This window comes from Chiloscyllium plagiosum, unplaced genomic scaffold (genome assembly GCF_037043375.1).
Source record: "Chiloscyllium plagiosum isolate Xiang-an unplaced genomic scaffold, Cpla_swu_hap1 HiC_scaffold_10, whole genome shotgun sequence".
Lineage (NCBI taxonomy): Eukaryota > Metazoa > Chordata > Chondrichthyes > Orectolobiformes > Hemiscylliidae > Chiloscyllium > Chiloscyllium plagiosum.
In genome coordinates this window covers 86675530-86689487 of record NW_028270148.1, presented here as the reverse complement: position 1 = coordinate 86689487, position 13958 = coordinate 86675530, and the positions used below count along the sequence as shown (strand labels likewise).

At 38.3% G+C, this 13958-nt stretch overlaps 1 protein-coding gene across 5 annotated transcripts in view; it reads right to left on the bottom strand.

The window, feature by feature from the left end:
- Window positions 1-13958, bottom strand: part of map3k4 (mitogen-activated protein kinase kinase kinase 4) — a 216128-nt gene that overhangs the window by 88808 nt on the left and 113362 nt on the right. For all 5 annotated transcript variants that reach the window (XM_043696303.2, XM_043696305.2, XM_087991522.1 and 2 more), the window contains 3 exons: window positions 12620-12775; window positions 10162-10319; window positions 2748-2864 (listed from right to left, as the gene is read on the bottom strand). In XM_043696303.2, the coding sequence (XP_043552238.2) occupies window positions 2748-2864; window positions 10162-10319; window positions 12620-12775 (431 nt within the window). The remainder of the gene's footprint in view (window positions 1-2747; window positions 2865-10161; window positions 10320-12619; window positions 12776-13958) is intronic.

Here is a 13958-nt window from a genome sequence, read left to right as displayed (position 1 = left end):
AAAATTTATACAGCTTGACATAAACTACTTTACAAATTTGCATTAACTTTTCATCTCTCTTCCTTTTCTGAGCCCAATCCTAGAAAGAATCTGCTCTCCCTCTACATTTACAATAATTAAGCAGGTGATGATAAACTTGTCAGGACAGGACTTGTCTGGTTTCTATTTCCTTCTCAGTCAAATCAACACAAACAGATTTGAAAAATTATCATTGGGAATGCGGAATTTGTCCGTCCAGCTATATGAATTGTAAATGGCAACACACAACTGGACACTTTCAAAAACAACAGTCAAGAAATTAAGTCAAAAATAATTTCATTATATATGCTGTGAAGATCAATTAGATTAGGCTACAGAGAGAAAAGAACCTTGTGGGAAATTCCAAACACCGATGAGGAAAAAAGAGAACTGAATAAAGCAACTTTACATAGCACCACAATTAGTGAGATCTAATGATAACACACAGAATCCAAATCATTTCATAATCTGGTGTTTTAGTCCATGGAATATAGAGATTAATGTTTGTTGATTTTGTTCCTTCTAACTTTTTTTTAATTTTAGGATTTCTTAGTAGACATATCAACGCAACAAGTCATGCTCAGCAAGAAAACATCATTTCATGCACAAAGAATTATGCTAGCAATCAATTTAGGATCATGCATTAGGCATGCAGTATGGAAGCAACACATATTAACTCACAAGGCCCTCTTCTTTGTAGACAGAAAGGATGTACACACACTGCACTCTTTTTAACTTAAAAAAGTTGATAGGTATACTCTGGTTCATTTCTCAGGGCAATGTCCTAGCCAATTATAATCAACCTGTCTGATTTAAATTTAAATTTTAACTGTGGAGTAGCATTAATGGGTACATTCCCCTTGCCAATACCTTCAGAGTCCACCTGTAAAACCAACCAGCACTATACAACACAAAGGTTGGATTTCCCCCCCGAAATTGGTACTCTTGCAAATTTTCATAATTGGAAGACAAAAAGCTTTGATAACATGTCATTTAAAAAAAAAATCAATATGAATCATTATACTGGGGCGAACTCTCATGGCCTTCTTCAAGTATTTACTTCTTAGAGTCATAGAGATGTACAACGCAGAAACAAACCCTTTGGTCTAACTCATCCACGCCGACCAGGTATCCCAAACCAATCTTGCCCCACCAGTCAGCACCCATCCCATATCCCTCTAAACTCTTCCTATTCATATACCAATTCAGATGCCTTTTAAACGTTGCACCACTTCCTCTGGCAGCTCATTCCATACACGTACCACCCTGTGTGAAAAAAATTGCCCCTTAGGTCTCTTTTATATCCTTCCCCTCTCACCCTAAACCTATGCCCTCTAGTTCTGTACTCCCCGATCCCAGGGAACGAACTTTGTCTACTGATCCTATCCATGACCCTCATGATTTTATAAACCTCTATAAGCCTCCGACGCTCCAGGAAAAACAGCCCCAGCCTATTCAATCTCTCCCTATAGTTCAAATCCTCCAACTCTGGCAATATCCTTCAAAATCCAAGGGTTACAGCTATGGCAGTGCAACCTTCTCAGTCCTGCACTGGAATGGTAATCTCAGGTGTCTGATTGAGAGATGTGAGCAGTACAAGTGAGGTGCAGCTCACACCTATAAGCAAATGAGAGTTAATGAATCTTTTCAAATAACTCTTACAAAGCTCTAACTTTATATCCCAGGGGCTCTTGCGGTGGAGCGGTAGTATCCCTGTCTCTGAACTAAAAGTTGGGCTAAAGTCCCACCTACTCTATGAAGTATGTAATCATATCTCTGAACAGACGGATTAGAAAACATCTAACATTAAATCCCTCTAAAGTCAAATATAATTATTTTAAGACACTTCTCAATTTGGGTGTAATCAAGCAAGATAATAAAACTGTGCTTCAAGAGAATTTTTGAAAGAAAAGCAGAAAAACGTATCTTGGAACAAAGTGTTTCAAGGATAAATTAATCACTTAGTCTTACAGAAATCCCAATCTAAAGAGGAAGTTCAGGAAATGTAAAACTGTGAAAGTCTACCTAAATACTGTCATCACCAAAAAGCATCTGTGTGCCACTGTCCTATTTAAAATAAAGCAAATGCAAAGGTTCTTCTGTCAGAACAGAAGAACAGAAGGCCAGAAGGCCTGAGTTCCAGTCCTACCAGTTCTAGGGGTTTTTAATAACTGCTCTGAAAAGGTTGATTAGAAAATAAATATCCAAAATAGTTTGCTGACTCAAGGGAACACAAGTTAAAATATTACAGAAAGTGCTGGGGGCTCTTGTGGTGCAGTGATAGAGTTCCTACCTTTGGGCCAGGAAGCCCAGCTTTATGTCCAACTACTCCAGAAGTGTGTAATAAAATCTCTGAACAAGTCGATTAGAAAATATCGACAGAAACTGTAGTCAGAAGTGTATCAGTTTACACACAGCAGCATCAGTTAAAGCAATTTCCTTTCTCTAGGTCAGTATGTCTCTACCTGCTGTTTCCCCCATTTTGATTGGGGTCTTTTTAAACATTGGTACCTCATCTAACTTCAGTGAAAATGACTACAAAAACAAGAACAAAGTAAAATCCATTCACTCATATTATTATGCTAGTACAGTAATGCAAGTCATGTTGGAATTCAATTTGAAAACTCAAGGTAACTTAAATAAATCCTGCTAAAAGAATTGACCTATTCATATAAATCATAACACTGAACATATTTGCATAGTAATTTTTAAAAGATTTGTATAAGTACCTGATTTCATCTGATGCAGTACTATCATCAGCACTTGCCCAAAATTCATCACAGCTTTGCTGAAGTCCAGAATCTAAGAACTCTCCAGTGGACTTCAGTAACATTCCAGCTATATCACTAATTGGGGAAATACAAAATTACAAGGTGTTTTCCAAATCATTCAACACTTTAAACCTGCCAAGTAGACTATAATGTAGAGTCATTTATAATTTCTCCTAATTCACAGCCAACTCCTGAAGTATACAACAATAAATCAATTTCATTTGAAAGAAACATCTTTTGAATAAAAGGGAAATAAGATTTCAGTGGAAAAAAATACAAAGCTTCTTCATATATAGTAAAAAAAACCTATAAAAGGCATCAGATGAACTAAAATCTGAAAGAGTTTGATTTTAAAACAAATACATAATATTTGACCATAATTCACACAATTTCAAAAACTATTTAGCCAGCGAATGGATCAACACTTAAAATTATGCAAATTAAATTTATGCAAATTAAAGTTACAACCATATTTATAACAGAAGCATGATTACTGATTCTAGAACAGCACAGTCCAAGCTAGGCACTTAGACTTAAAATTGGTCTAAAGCAGAGGCTTCCCAAAGCAAGAATATTTTTGTAAAAACAAAGAATTGCAGATGTTGAAGGTCTGATACAAACACATATTGCTGGAGAAACGTAAATGAACCCAACATAACAGCTCTTTTTCTCCATTACTGGTATTAGCACCTGATAAATCAGAACCTTTTTCACCCACATCAATCTTTGAGCCATGCATTTACCCTGCTAATCTTGTTTACCCTATGCTAATTAGTATGTGGCTCAGGCAATATTCCTGAAATTATCACCTGTGAGGTTCTGCCTTTTAATTTAGCCCCGAGCTGTTCAAAACCCCTCAGGAGAAACTCTTTGTTAGTCCCACTTATGTTGTAGTACCTACATGGACTATGACAATCCCCACCAAGTTCCTCTTCAGCCCAGATGAGATGTCTTAAATCTTGCACTAGATAGGTAACAGTTTTTGGGAAGCTGTCTTTGCTGCAGAAAGTAGCACCTATTTCCTTAAATTCCCACTATTAGATTTCAGCTGAAAGTAGTTTATCTGAAGGAACAATTTACTGCAGGTGCTGCAATTTGAACGGAAAACAAAAAAATGCTGCAGATTACAGATGGTCAGGCAGCAGCCATGAAGAGAAAGCAAGCTAACATTGTCTAAACATCTCATATCAAACTGGGCAGTTTACATTCTCCTGGGCTCAATACGGAGTTCATCACCTTCAAATTGTGAACCCATTCCTTGCCTTTCTTTTAGTTTTGCTTGATACATTCTCTGTCAGCCTCTCTCCCCTTCCCCCACCCCTGTATGGCTCACTGTTGTTTCCATACTGACAGTTAGACACACCACTGTTCTGCCATTCTCACATTCCAATCACTTAATCTGTACTATCAACATCCTTTCTCCTCCAACACTCCAACATCCCCTCCCCACCCACTATTGCATAAATGCTGCCCCTCAACACTTCACCAGATCTAATGAAGAGTCATTTAAACTTGAAACGTTGGCTCACTTTTTCTCCATGGATGTTGCCTGACCTGCTGTGATCTCCAGCATTTTTTGTTTTCAGTTCAGAAGTTAATCTGGCTTGTCTCCGATTAAAGTCAAGACCTATAGTGAAACTTACTGTGATGTAGTTATTTATCAGTATTGATGAGTGTAAGAGTTAATTGCATCCACTGCTTCCCAGCTGAGATCAATGAGCTTAAGTAGTTCAGATGACAATATTAACATGTTTTACGAAGTACATTAAAAATGACAGATTTTGACATTTATTTTTAAATATTGATCTACAACTCACTAAACAATTATTACTGTTGTGTATGTCACAACATTACTTTATTTGCAGTACCATTTATGGGGTTATGCTGATTTTAAGTGTTAAAATTAAAATTTATTGGGGCAGATTGTGGCTCAATGGTTAGCACTACTGCTTCACAGTGCCAGGAACCCAGATTAGATTCCACCCTGGGGTGACTGTCTGTATGTAGTTTACATGTTCTGCCCATGTCTGCTTGGGATTCTGCCAGGTGCTCCAATTCGCTCACATAGTCCAAAAATGTGCACATTACGTTGACCACTCCAATTTTGATATTAGGTTGACTGGTTATGCTAAATTACCCATAATGTTCAGGGATGAGTAGGTGTGTTAGCCATGGGAGATGCAAGGTTACAGGGTAAGGGTAGGAAGATGGGTCTGAGTGGGATGCTCTTCGGAGGGTCAGTGTTGACTCATTGGGCTGAATGGCCTATTTCCACACTGTAGGAATTCTATGGATTACATTGGCAAAACATTTGCTAAATACTGCTCCAGATACACAGCATGTTTATGAGTCAAAAAGCCCTTTAATTATTAGAAAATAAATTAGAGTGTTACTTAAGTACATCATATGAACCAGGAGATAGAAAATACAAAATAGGAGCAGAAGTACACCCTTCGACCCCTCAAGTGCCATTCAATAAGATAATGGCTGATCTGTTTGTGTTTCAAATTTTGCATTCCCATCTACCTCGATAATCTCTTATTTGTTGCCTACAAAGAATCTATTTCTGCCTTAAAAATATTTAATCATCTAACCTCCATTGCCTTTGGAGGCAGTGTCCACAAATCACAGGACCCTTTGAAAGGAAATTCTGTCCTCGAAGGACAACTCTTCATTTTGTGAGCTTCCACTAGTGCTAAATTCACCACGAGTAAACATCCTTTCCACGTCCAGTTTGCCAAGACATTTCAGAATCTTATATCACTTCAATCCCTCTCTTCTAAACTCCGGTGGAAACAAGCACAGCCTGTCCAACCTGTCCTCATTACACAGCCCATTCATTTCACATTTCAATCTAGTGAACCTTCTCTGAACCACCTCCAATGCAGTTACATCTTTCCTTATAAAATGTGGTTTCGTCATTGCCCTGTATAACTGAAGCATAACTTTTTTTAAAATGTTCAATTTCTCTTGTACTAAAGCCTAGCATCACATTTGCCTTTGTGATTAAGTGCTGTAACTGCATACTAACCTTTGTCATGTGCACTAAAACAACTAAGTACAGTGCCTCAAAATTCTGCGGTCATTCTCCATTTCAGTAATACTCTGATTTTTCATTTCTGCCGATGTAAACAACAGGTAGGACAGTTAAAGGAGGCAGTGCTGAGTTGGAGGGTTGGATCTGGGATGAGGTCAGGGGAGGGAGATAAGGAAACTGGTGAAATCAACATTAATGCCCTGTGGTTGGAGGGTCCCAAGGCGGACCCCTTCACCTCAGTGCAAAGCCCCAAAGGACCCTTTCATATCCAACAGATATTTTCCTGATATCCAAACAACTCATCTACTGTACACATTAATCTCTGGGGAGACAGGGTGGCAACTCACAGTACGTTTCAGGAAACATCTCTGGGACACACATTAACAATCCCACCACCCTGTGGCCGACCACTTCAACTCCCCCTCCCACTCTGCCAAGGACAAGCAAGTCCTGGGCCTCCCCCACTGACAAATCCACTTGACGAGTGGAGGAAAAACACCTAATCTTCTGCCTTGCGACCCTCAAACCACACGGCATCACTGCTAACAACCCCCCCACCGCCCCACCCCTTCCTAATGAGGGGCTTATGCCCAAAATATCAACACTCCTGCTCCTTGGATGCTGCCTGACCTGCAGGCTTTTCCAGTACCACACTTTTCAACTGAACCTATCTGTAGCCACCTGCAACCTCCTTACACCTTATCTACAACATACTTTCCTACTTTTCTTGGTGTCGTTTGTGAAATTATCTACCATGGTGTTCAATCCCCTCATCTAAGCCAATGATGAAAATTGTAAAATGCAGAAGCATCAGCACAGACCCTACGGAACTCCAATCATCACATCCTGTCAAAGACCCATTTATGCATGTTCAGGTTTCTGCCAGCCAGCTAATATTCTATCCATGTTAAAAAGTTACCCTTATATAAAATGGCTTTTATTTTCTGCAATAACCTTTGGTGTCTCCTTATCAAAGGCCTTCTTGAAACCCAACTAGCACATGGTAGTCCTACAATGAATTGATTTTACAGGATATCTCTTTGGCAAAATCATGCTGATTCTTCCTGATTACATAGAGTTTTTTTTTAAAAGTGTGCAGACATAACCTCTTTTAAGATTGCTTTTACTACTTTCCCCACAACTAGAATATAGATTTGTGTTTTACGCCACCTCCTTTCTTGAATACAAAATTATATTTGCTACTTTCCAGTCCGATGGAGCTTTTCTTGAACCTTTGGAATTTTGGAAAGTTAATACTAATGCAGCTACTGCCTCATTAACCACTTCTTTTAAAACACTAAGTTGAAGTGTGCCTGGATCCAGAGACTTAATAGCTCGAGCTCCGTATGTTTATTTGGTACCACTTCCCGGGTGACTGTAATTTAACTCCGTCCCCTCTCCTTTCCACCTTCTTATTTACAGCTAGTACTGGAAAGCATCATAATACTTGTTCATTTCATCTGCCATTTCGTTAATATAAGGCCACAAGAAATAGAACCAGGGTAGGCCACTCAGCCCCTCGCATTTGCACCACCATTCAATAGGATCACAGCTAATCCAAAATTCATCATGTCAACTTTCTTACCTTTTCCCCACCACCCTCGATTTCTCTACCAGTTATCTACCATTAATTCACAAATCTTACTCTCCAGAAAGTTAGTACTCACTTAACTCACTCATCTTCTTTACAAAAACCAGAAGCTCTTACCGGCTTCCTCTAGGATGTAAACTTTGGATTTGTATCATTGTAATGATATTTGGGGTGAGTTTGACTTGTTTTTTGTTTGTAACCAGTGGGTTGTGTGTGTCAGAAGTCAATAGTACTGATGGACTTATTTATTTTACATTGTTTGTGACTCAGCATGGTAAACAACAGCGCCTCTAAAGAGATGTTTTAGAATCTGCGTTTTTGTCTTCAGCTTAAGGAAAACACCCATAACACAGGTATTTATTTTCATCTTTAACTACTGGAAGTGTCTTTTAGTCCTGTGAAAACCCTGGAATGGCTGTTCATGACATTGCTCTGAAGAGTAGAATAATGTAGATGAGGTCCTTAGTGAAAAAACTGAGTGTTGATTCCAGATAAGATAAAGACCTAAAAAGTTGTCATTTAAGCAAAGTGCAGTGAATGGCAGCACAAGGAGGAAGCTGCCACAATTGTTAATTTAACAGCACATGTGACTTAAAATGATCCAAGCGTTTGATACAGAGATACTGGCAAGAGTATTACACAAATGGTGTTTTGGGTACTACACCAAATCTATTCTGTTTCTTGTTAATTTCTGAAAGGAGTGCTTTGGGGTTAATGGGATCATACTTTTACTGAAAGAAAGTAAAGAACTATGGATGCTGATGGGCTGAAACAACAAAAAACAAAATTACTGGAGAACCTCAGCAGATCTGGTACAGTGTGTGGAAAGTAGTTAACACCTCGAATGGCCCTTCTTCAGATCTGCCGAGTTTCTCCGGTAATTTCTGTTTTAGATTGTTTCTTATTTTTACTGTGTGTTTAAACTTCTAAATCTGCAGCAGTGTGTGTTCGTGTTTCAATGACACACCATTTTGCTAAAACTAAAACAAAATTATGATCTATTAAATTGGGTTTCTGGCTGGAATCTAACACCTCTCATACTCTATTTTTCTCTTTTCTGCTATTTATGTACTTTATATTCTGACCAATCATCTGACATGAAACTCACCTTTGGACAGTTATATGCTTCCCTAACTTTTTAGTTAACCACAGACAGTGGGTACTCCCTTTAGAGTTTTTCTTCATGGTGGGAATATACTTATTCTGAAATATCCCCTCAAAAGTCTGTCGGTACGTCTCTACTGATCTATCTCCTAGCCTAACATGTCAGTTCACTTCAAGCTCAGCTTTCACATCCACATAGGTGCTCTTACTTATGTTTACTCTACTATTCGTAGACCCAATCTTTAAGACAGGATTTAAAAGTATTTCATTTTGTGGTCACTGCTGCCTAGGGGTGCATTATCTGAAGTCTTTAATTAATCTTGATAAGGACAAAACTGCATATTGGGAGTGATTCATGGAATACCTCACGTGGAGAAAACTGTATTGTTGTAAACAACATGCCATTTGATTTGTCAATTATAAATGCTCATGAGTGAAATACCACAACATTTTCGGATTACAATTTTACTTTCAATGAGCACCAAAAAGTCACATAAATGTGATAGATATTGGGTCAGTGGAGAATATAGTAAGTCTCCCATCTAAAGGTTCTGAGGTAGAGGTATGTTTGAAGTCAACTACCTTGGGTTAAGGCATAGGGAAAGGGGAGGGAGAAGGATATTCAAAATGCTTTAACATGAGCAGCTTAGTTGTTTCTGATTGCAAGGGTGACCAGTTCAACATCTCCCCGCAAGCATAAACTTTGTGGAGTTAGGTTCCTTTGATAAGGACAAAGTTCAAGGACGTTCAGGGTGCACAGTGGTTCAATGGTTAGCACTGTTCCCTCTCAGGGTCAGTGACCCAGGTTCACTTCCACTCTTGGGCGACTGTCTGTGAGGAATTTGCACATTCTCTCCACGTATGCATGGGTTACAGCCAGTTGCTGCTTTCTTCCCACAGTCTAAAGATGTGCAGGTTAGGTGGATTGGCATGTCTAAATTGTCTGTAGTGCAAGCTAAGTGGATATGCCATAGTAAATGCAGGGTTACAGGGATAGGACAGGGGGCTGGGTATGGGTGGGTTGCTCTTCAGCGGGTCGGTGTGGACTTTGAAAACTGAATGACCTCTTTCCACAATATAAGGATTCTATGCAACTCTTAGAACACTGAACCTCAAGGAATCCCAGTTCCAACTGGGTAACATAAGTATGTGGTTTGAAGCTTATATTCAATTCAAGTTCATGAGGATTTGAAAAAAGAATGGAAGACTTGTGCTGGACAAAAAACCTCTAGTTTAAAAAAAACCCTTACCACTGAAGGCAGCTCGAGGGTTAAACGTTACTAGGCTAGGAAAGAAAAAGAATGGAATTAAACCCTCAGGAGAGTGAAAAAAATTTTTTTGGAGTGGGTGTTGGAAAATTGAAGGGGCATTACTGCTTTATGGACAGTGCAAAATGTACTTATGAAGTGGAATTTTTGGTTCTGTTAAAAATAAAAGTAAAAAGTAAAAGAAAGAGTGGAAAATTCTATTGTCACTTAAGTCTAAGTCCCCTAAAATAATAATGTTTAGTCAATAGCGCTTTTAGTCTGGATTAAAAACCTTAAAATATAAGAATTTTGCTCTGCCGTCTATTCAGCTGTCAACTAGATAACTTGTAAAAAGAACTGTTTTTACAGTAATTATAATAACAAAGGTCCTACCAGAAGAGTTTGCCTGCTTGGGCCTCTCCTCCTCTTATGCAGGGGGTTATTTCTTTGGTAAAGTTCCATTCTATTTCAAGAAGGTTCTTCAGACTGTGAGAAGCTTGGGGTAAATGCTGCAGCATCTGTATCCAACTCCGCATATAATCAAAATAAACCTGTAATGACCAAGGAAATATTACACAGCATTGGAAAAAAAAGTTCTGAAACAAAAAAGCAGACTATCCGAACTTTGCAATGCGTATTTTAGCACTTTGGACCAGTGCACTCATCCTTCCATCTGCTCCAGGTGGTACTCCATGTAGGAACACTTTTGCTGCAATAGAACTATACACCAATATAATTACTAGCTTCAAGCTATGTATACACAGCTAATGTAGACACTGTGAAATAAACAGCTGAAAGACCCATGTTATAGTAAGTTATTAAAGGAGAAGACAGAAGTTACAAATACACACTAACCCCGATAAATCTTGGAACAGAACTGCTGTATCATGGAGAAGAACATTTGCTCAAAAACACAACTCCACCATAATGCATGCCACCACAGTAGGGATTAAAGGGAGGAGGGGATGTGCTTAAAGGCAAGTCATGTCATCACACAGTTACATGCATTTATATAATAACTTTACATTTATAATAACTGAACACAAGGAAATATTAGAACACAAACTTCAATAAAGAAGATTTTAAAGGGAATCTTAAAAAGCTGAGGGATAGAGAAGTAGTCATCTAGGGACGGAATTCCAGAGTCCAAACAGCTGAAGGTGTAGTTGTCAATTGCATAGTGATTAAAATCAATGAGGTGCAGAAAGTCAGAGTCAGAGGAGCATAGACATCTTGGAGAGTTGGAGGGATGAATGGACACTTGGGATAATGGGGGGATTTGAAAATAAATCAAAATTACTGCCAAATCAGGAATCAGTACAGCCACAAAGTATGGTTTAAGTACTTGTTATAACGTTAATATGAATTCAAGTTAGCAGAAGCTAGCAAGGAAAACATTTCAATTATCAAGCCTAGTGTTAACCACACCATGGAGGGCAGCGTGAGTAGGAACTGGTCAAAGTCGAGGAGGAGGAAGTAGGAACAGATGATGGAGCAGCTTAGACGTCTGAAGCGCAACATAAGGTCAAATAAGACATCAGTGTATCTTTTACGCTCAAGGCTGGAACAGGTTGCTGTTTGCTTGCTTTCTTGGCCATGCACTTGAGAGGACAAGGGAAGAAAAACTAGGAGTGTTCCTACACATCTCCAGAAACCAAAATGACTACCACAACACGGATCACAAAGGACCTAAATTTTTATCCATCCATCTGTCCTCCATTATTTGGACTGAGCCAGGATAAATGTAGAAGTGTTACAGACCTCATTATTCCCAGGCTACAAGATATGTGAGGGAAGGCTTGGTGTGGTTAATCAGTTCCTAATCATTATGAATCTTGCTGAAAAGACTAAGCGCAGATAAAAGTTTAAGAGTGCAAACAGTAAGGTAGCCATTTCAAGGCGCACACACACAGCGAGAGAGTGAGAGCGAGAGAGCAAGAAAAGAGACACGCAGAGGGGAGGAGTTGGGGAGACAGAGATATGTGCGTGTGTATGAGAGAGAGAGAGACACAAAGACACAGACACACACACACACACAGGGAGGAAGAGAAAGACAGACATAGAAGTGGAGGAAGTGGGCAGGAGGAGAGTGAGAATTATCAAACTGAATTCAGAGCACTAAAATAGTGTGCGCAGCATTTAATAAAATTAGATTAAATACCAAACGGCTTTGTTCTCAAAACTTGATAGTTCAGGACAGGTGGCAAAAAATTTTGTTTTTACGTAACTTGCAAATTATCTTCCTTTTAAATGTGTTCCATTTTAAGCAGCTCATAGTTCAGTCAAGTAATGCTATTTCACTAGATTAGATTTTATACTACAAAATTGTAATGATTTTAATGGAAGCACAGAAAGGTCATGATGTAGAAAGGTGGTGTTATGCTATTTCTAATAATTTAGGTATTTATAATTCATTTGACAAAAACCATACCAGTAATTGTAGATCAAAATGTACATAAATCACTATTATAAATTTAATTCTACGCAGTCATAAAAGCTAGATACTTAATTACATTAACAATGTATAGCTTGAAGTCAAGTAGAAACTTATGAAACCTTTAGAAAGGAAAAGAATTGATGGAAGGAACAGTTTGACATGGTACTCATGCAAACTCTTTATAAATAAGATTACAATTTACATCATTAATCAAAATGCATTAAAATAAATTTAAACTGAGTTAGCCAGTTTCTTTGTTGCTGTCATCACCGGCCCCATTTTCAGACATCACAACAGTAACAATGCACTTGAGTATTTTTTTGGTCAGGTTATTAAAACATTCCAGTGCCAAATCCAAGCAAAAAACCCAGAGTTCAATTCATTATTTATCAAGATCATTACCTATATACTCACAATCAACATTTTATGTAGATCTTCCTCAAATTCATCAATATTGCTGTTAACCTTCTGCTGTCGCTGGAATTCATCCATGATCCCATGCAGCATGAACTGATAATACTGTTTCATAAGTAGGCCACCCTTCAGTACTTCCTTGCACTCTCTGACTAACTGTAATACAAATAACCATTATATGCAGAATTTTGAAACATTTACTGATAAGGCCAAATACATAAGAGTCGTTTGGCAAAGTCAGCATGTAATACGCAATTACTGGCTTTAAATTTCCATTTGAGGCAACATGAAAATGGGTTTTTTGCGCTATTCTGAATTAGCTGATTTCAGGCAAGTTGATTTTAGGGCACCGTAATTCATACTAAAAGTAGGTAATATCAATCAGGGCATCAAACTCTGATCATTAAAAAGAGACTCCTGCTTGCTGTATAAATGTCAAGTGACACCAGGATTAGCTTGGCCATCAAATCTCCCTTATTAAAACCTTATGAGTGTTGTCACTTGAGCAAGGAGCCAAAGGAAAACTGGCATCCATGAAATGATATTTCAACAAGAGGGCAGGAAGAAACAAAATTGATGGAAAAAAAACTAATATGTTGCAGATGCTTGAGATCTGAAATAAAAGCAGAGCATTGGAAAAACTCAGCAGGCCTGACGGCATCTGTGGAGAGAGAGAAAACCTTTCCCTCTACATAGATGCTGCCAGACCTGTTGAGTTGCAGCACCTTATTTTTAAAAACATCTTTTAATATCGGGTGAGTACTGGAGGAGCCAATAATGGATGTCTTAGGAATTCAATATCAACAGCACATTGCTTTCTAGAATATTACTGACAGTCAAAGCCCTGTGATTGCCATCTGAGAACTGATCATAAGGTAGAATAAAGTATTCTTGCCTGTTAAAAGCAGCTTCATTTACAAAACTATTAGTTTCCAATATAACCTCAGCACACTAGCTGCTCAAAATATCTAATTTCTTTACTGTAACTGAACAACATTGAAAACAACTTTCGATCAACAAGATTTGTATAAAAACACAAACCAAATCTTGGGAAAACGATGCATTAATGTTATTATTGCACATATCCGTCAAAAGATTCTGGAGGAGATATACCATGAGTTGCAGATATCCAGAAGATATTAGTCGATTCATACTACGCTGTCTAAAGCAAGCAACACTGTTACTTGAGGTTTCTCTATCCTTTTTGACAGCTTGCCTTTTATTTGGATATAACTGTACATCCAATTCAATGCAGAAAGTTTGAGCTAGATCTCGACAGTTCTCTTTCAATAACACAATGATCACTATGGCTTAGATCGAGCTCTGTGGCGCAAAAAGG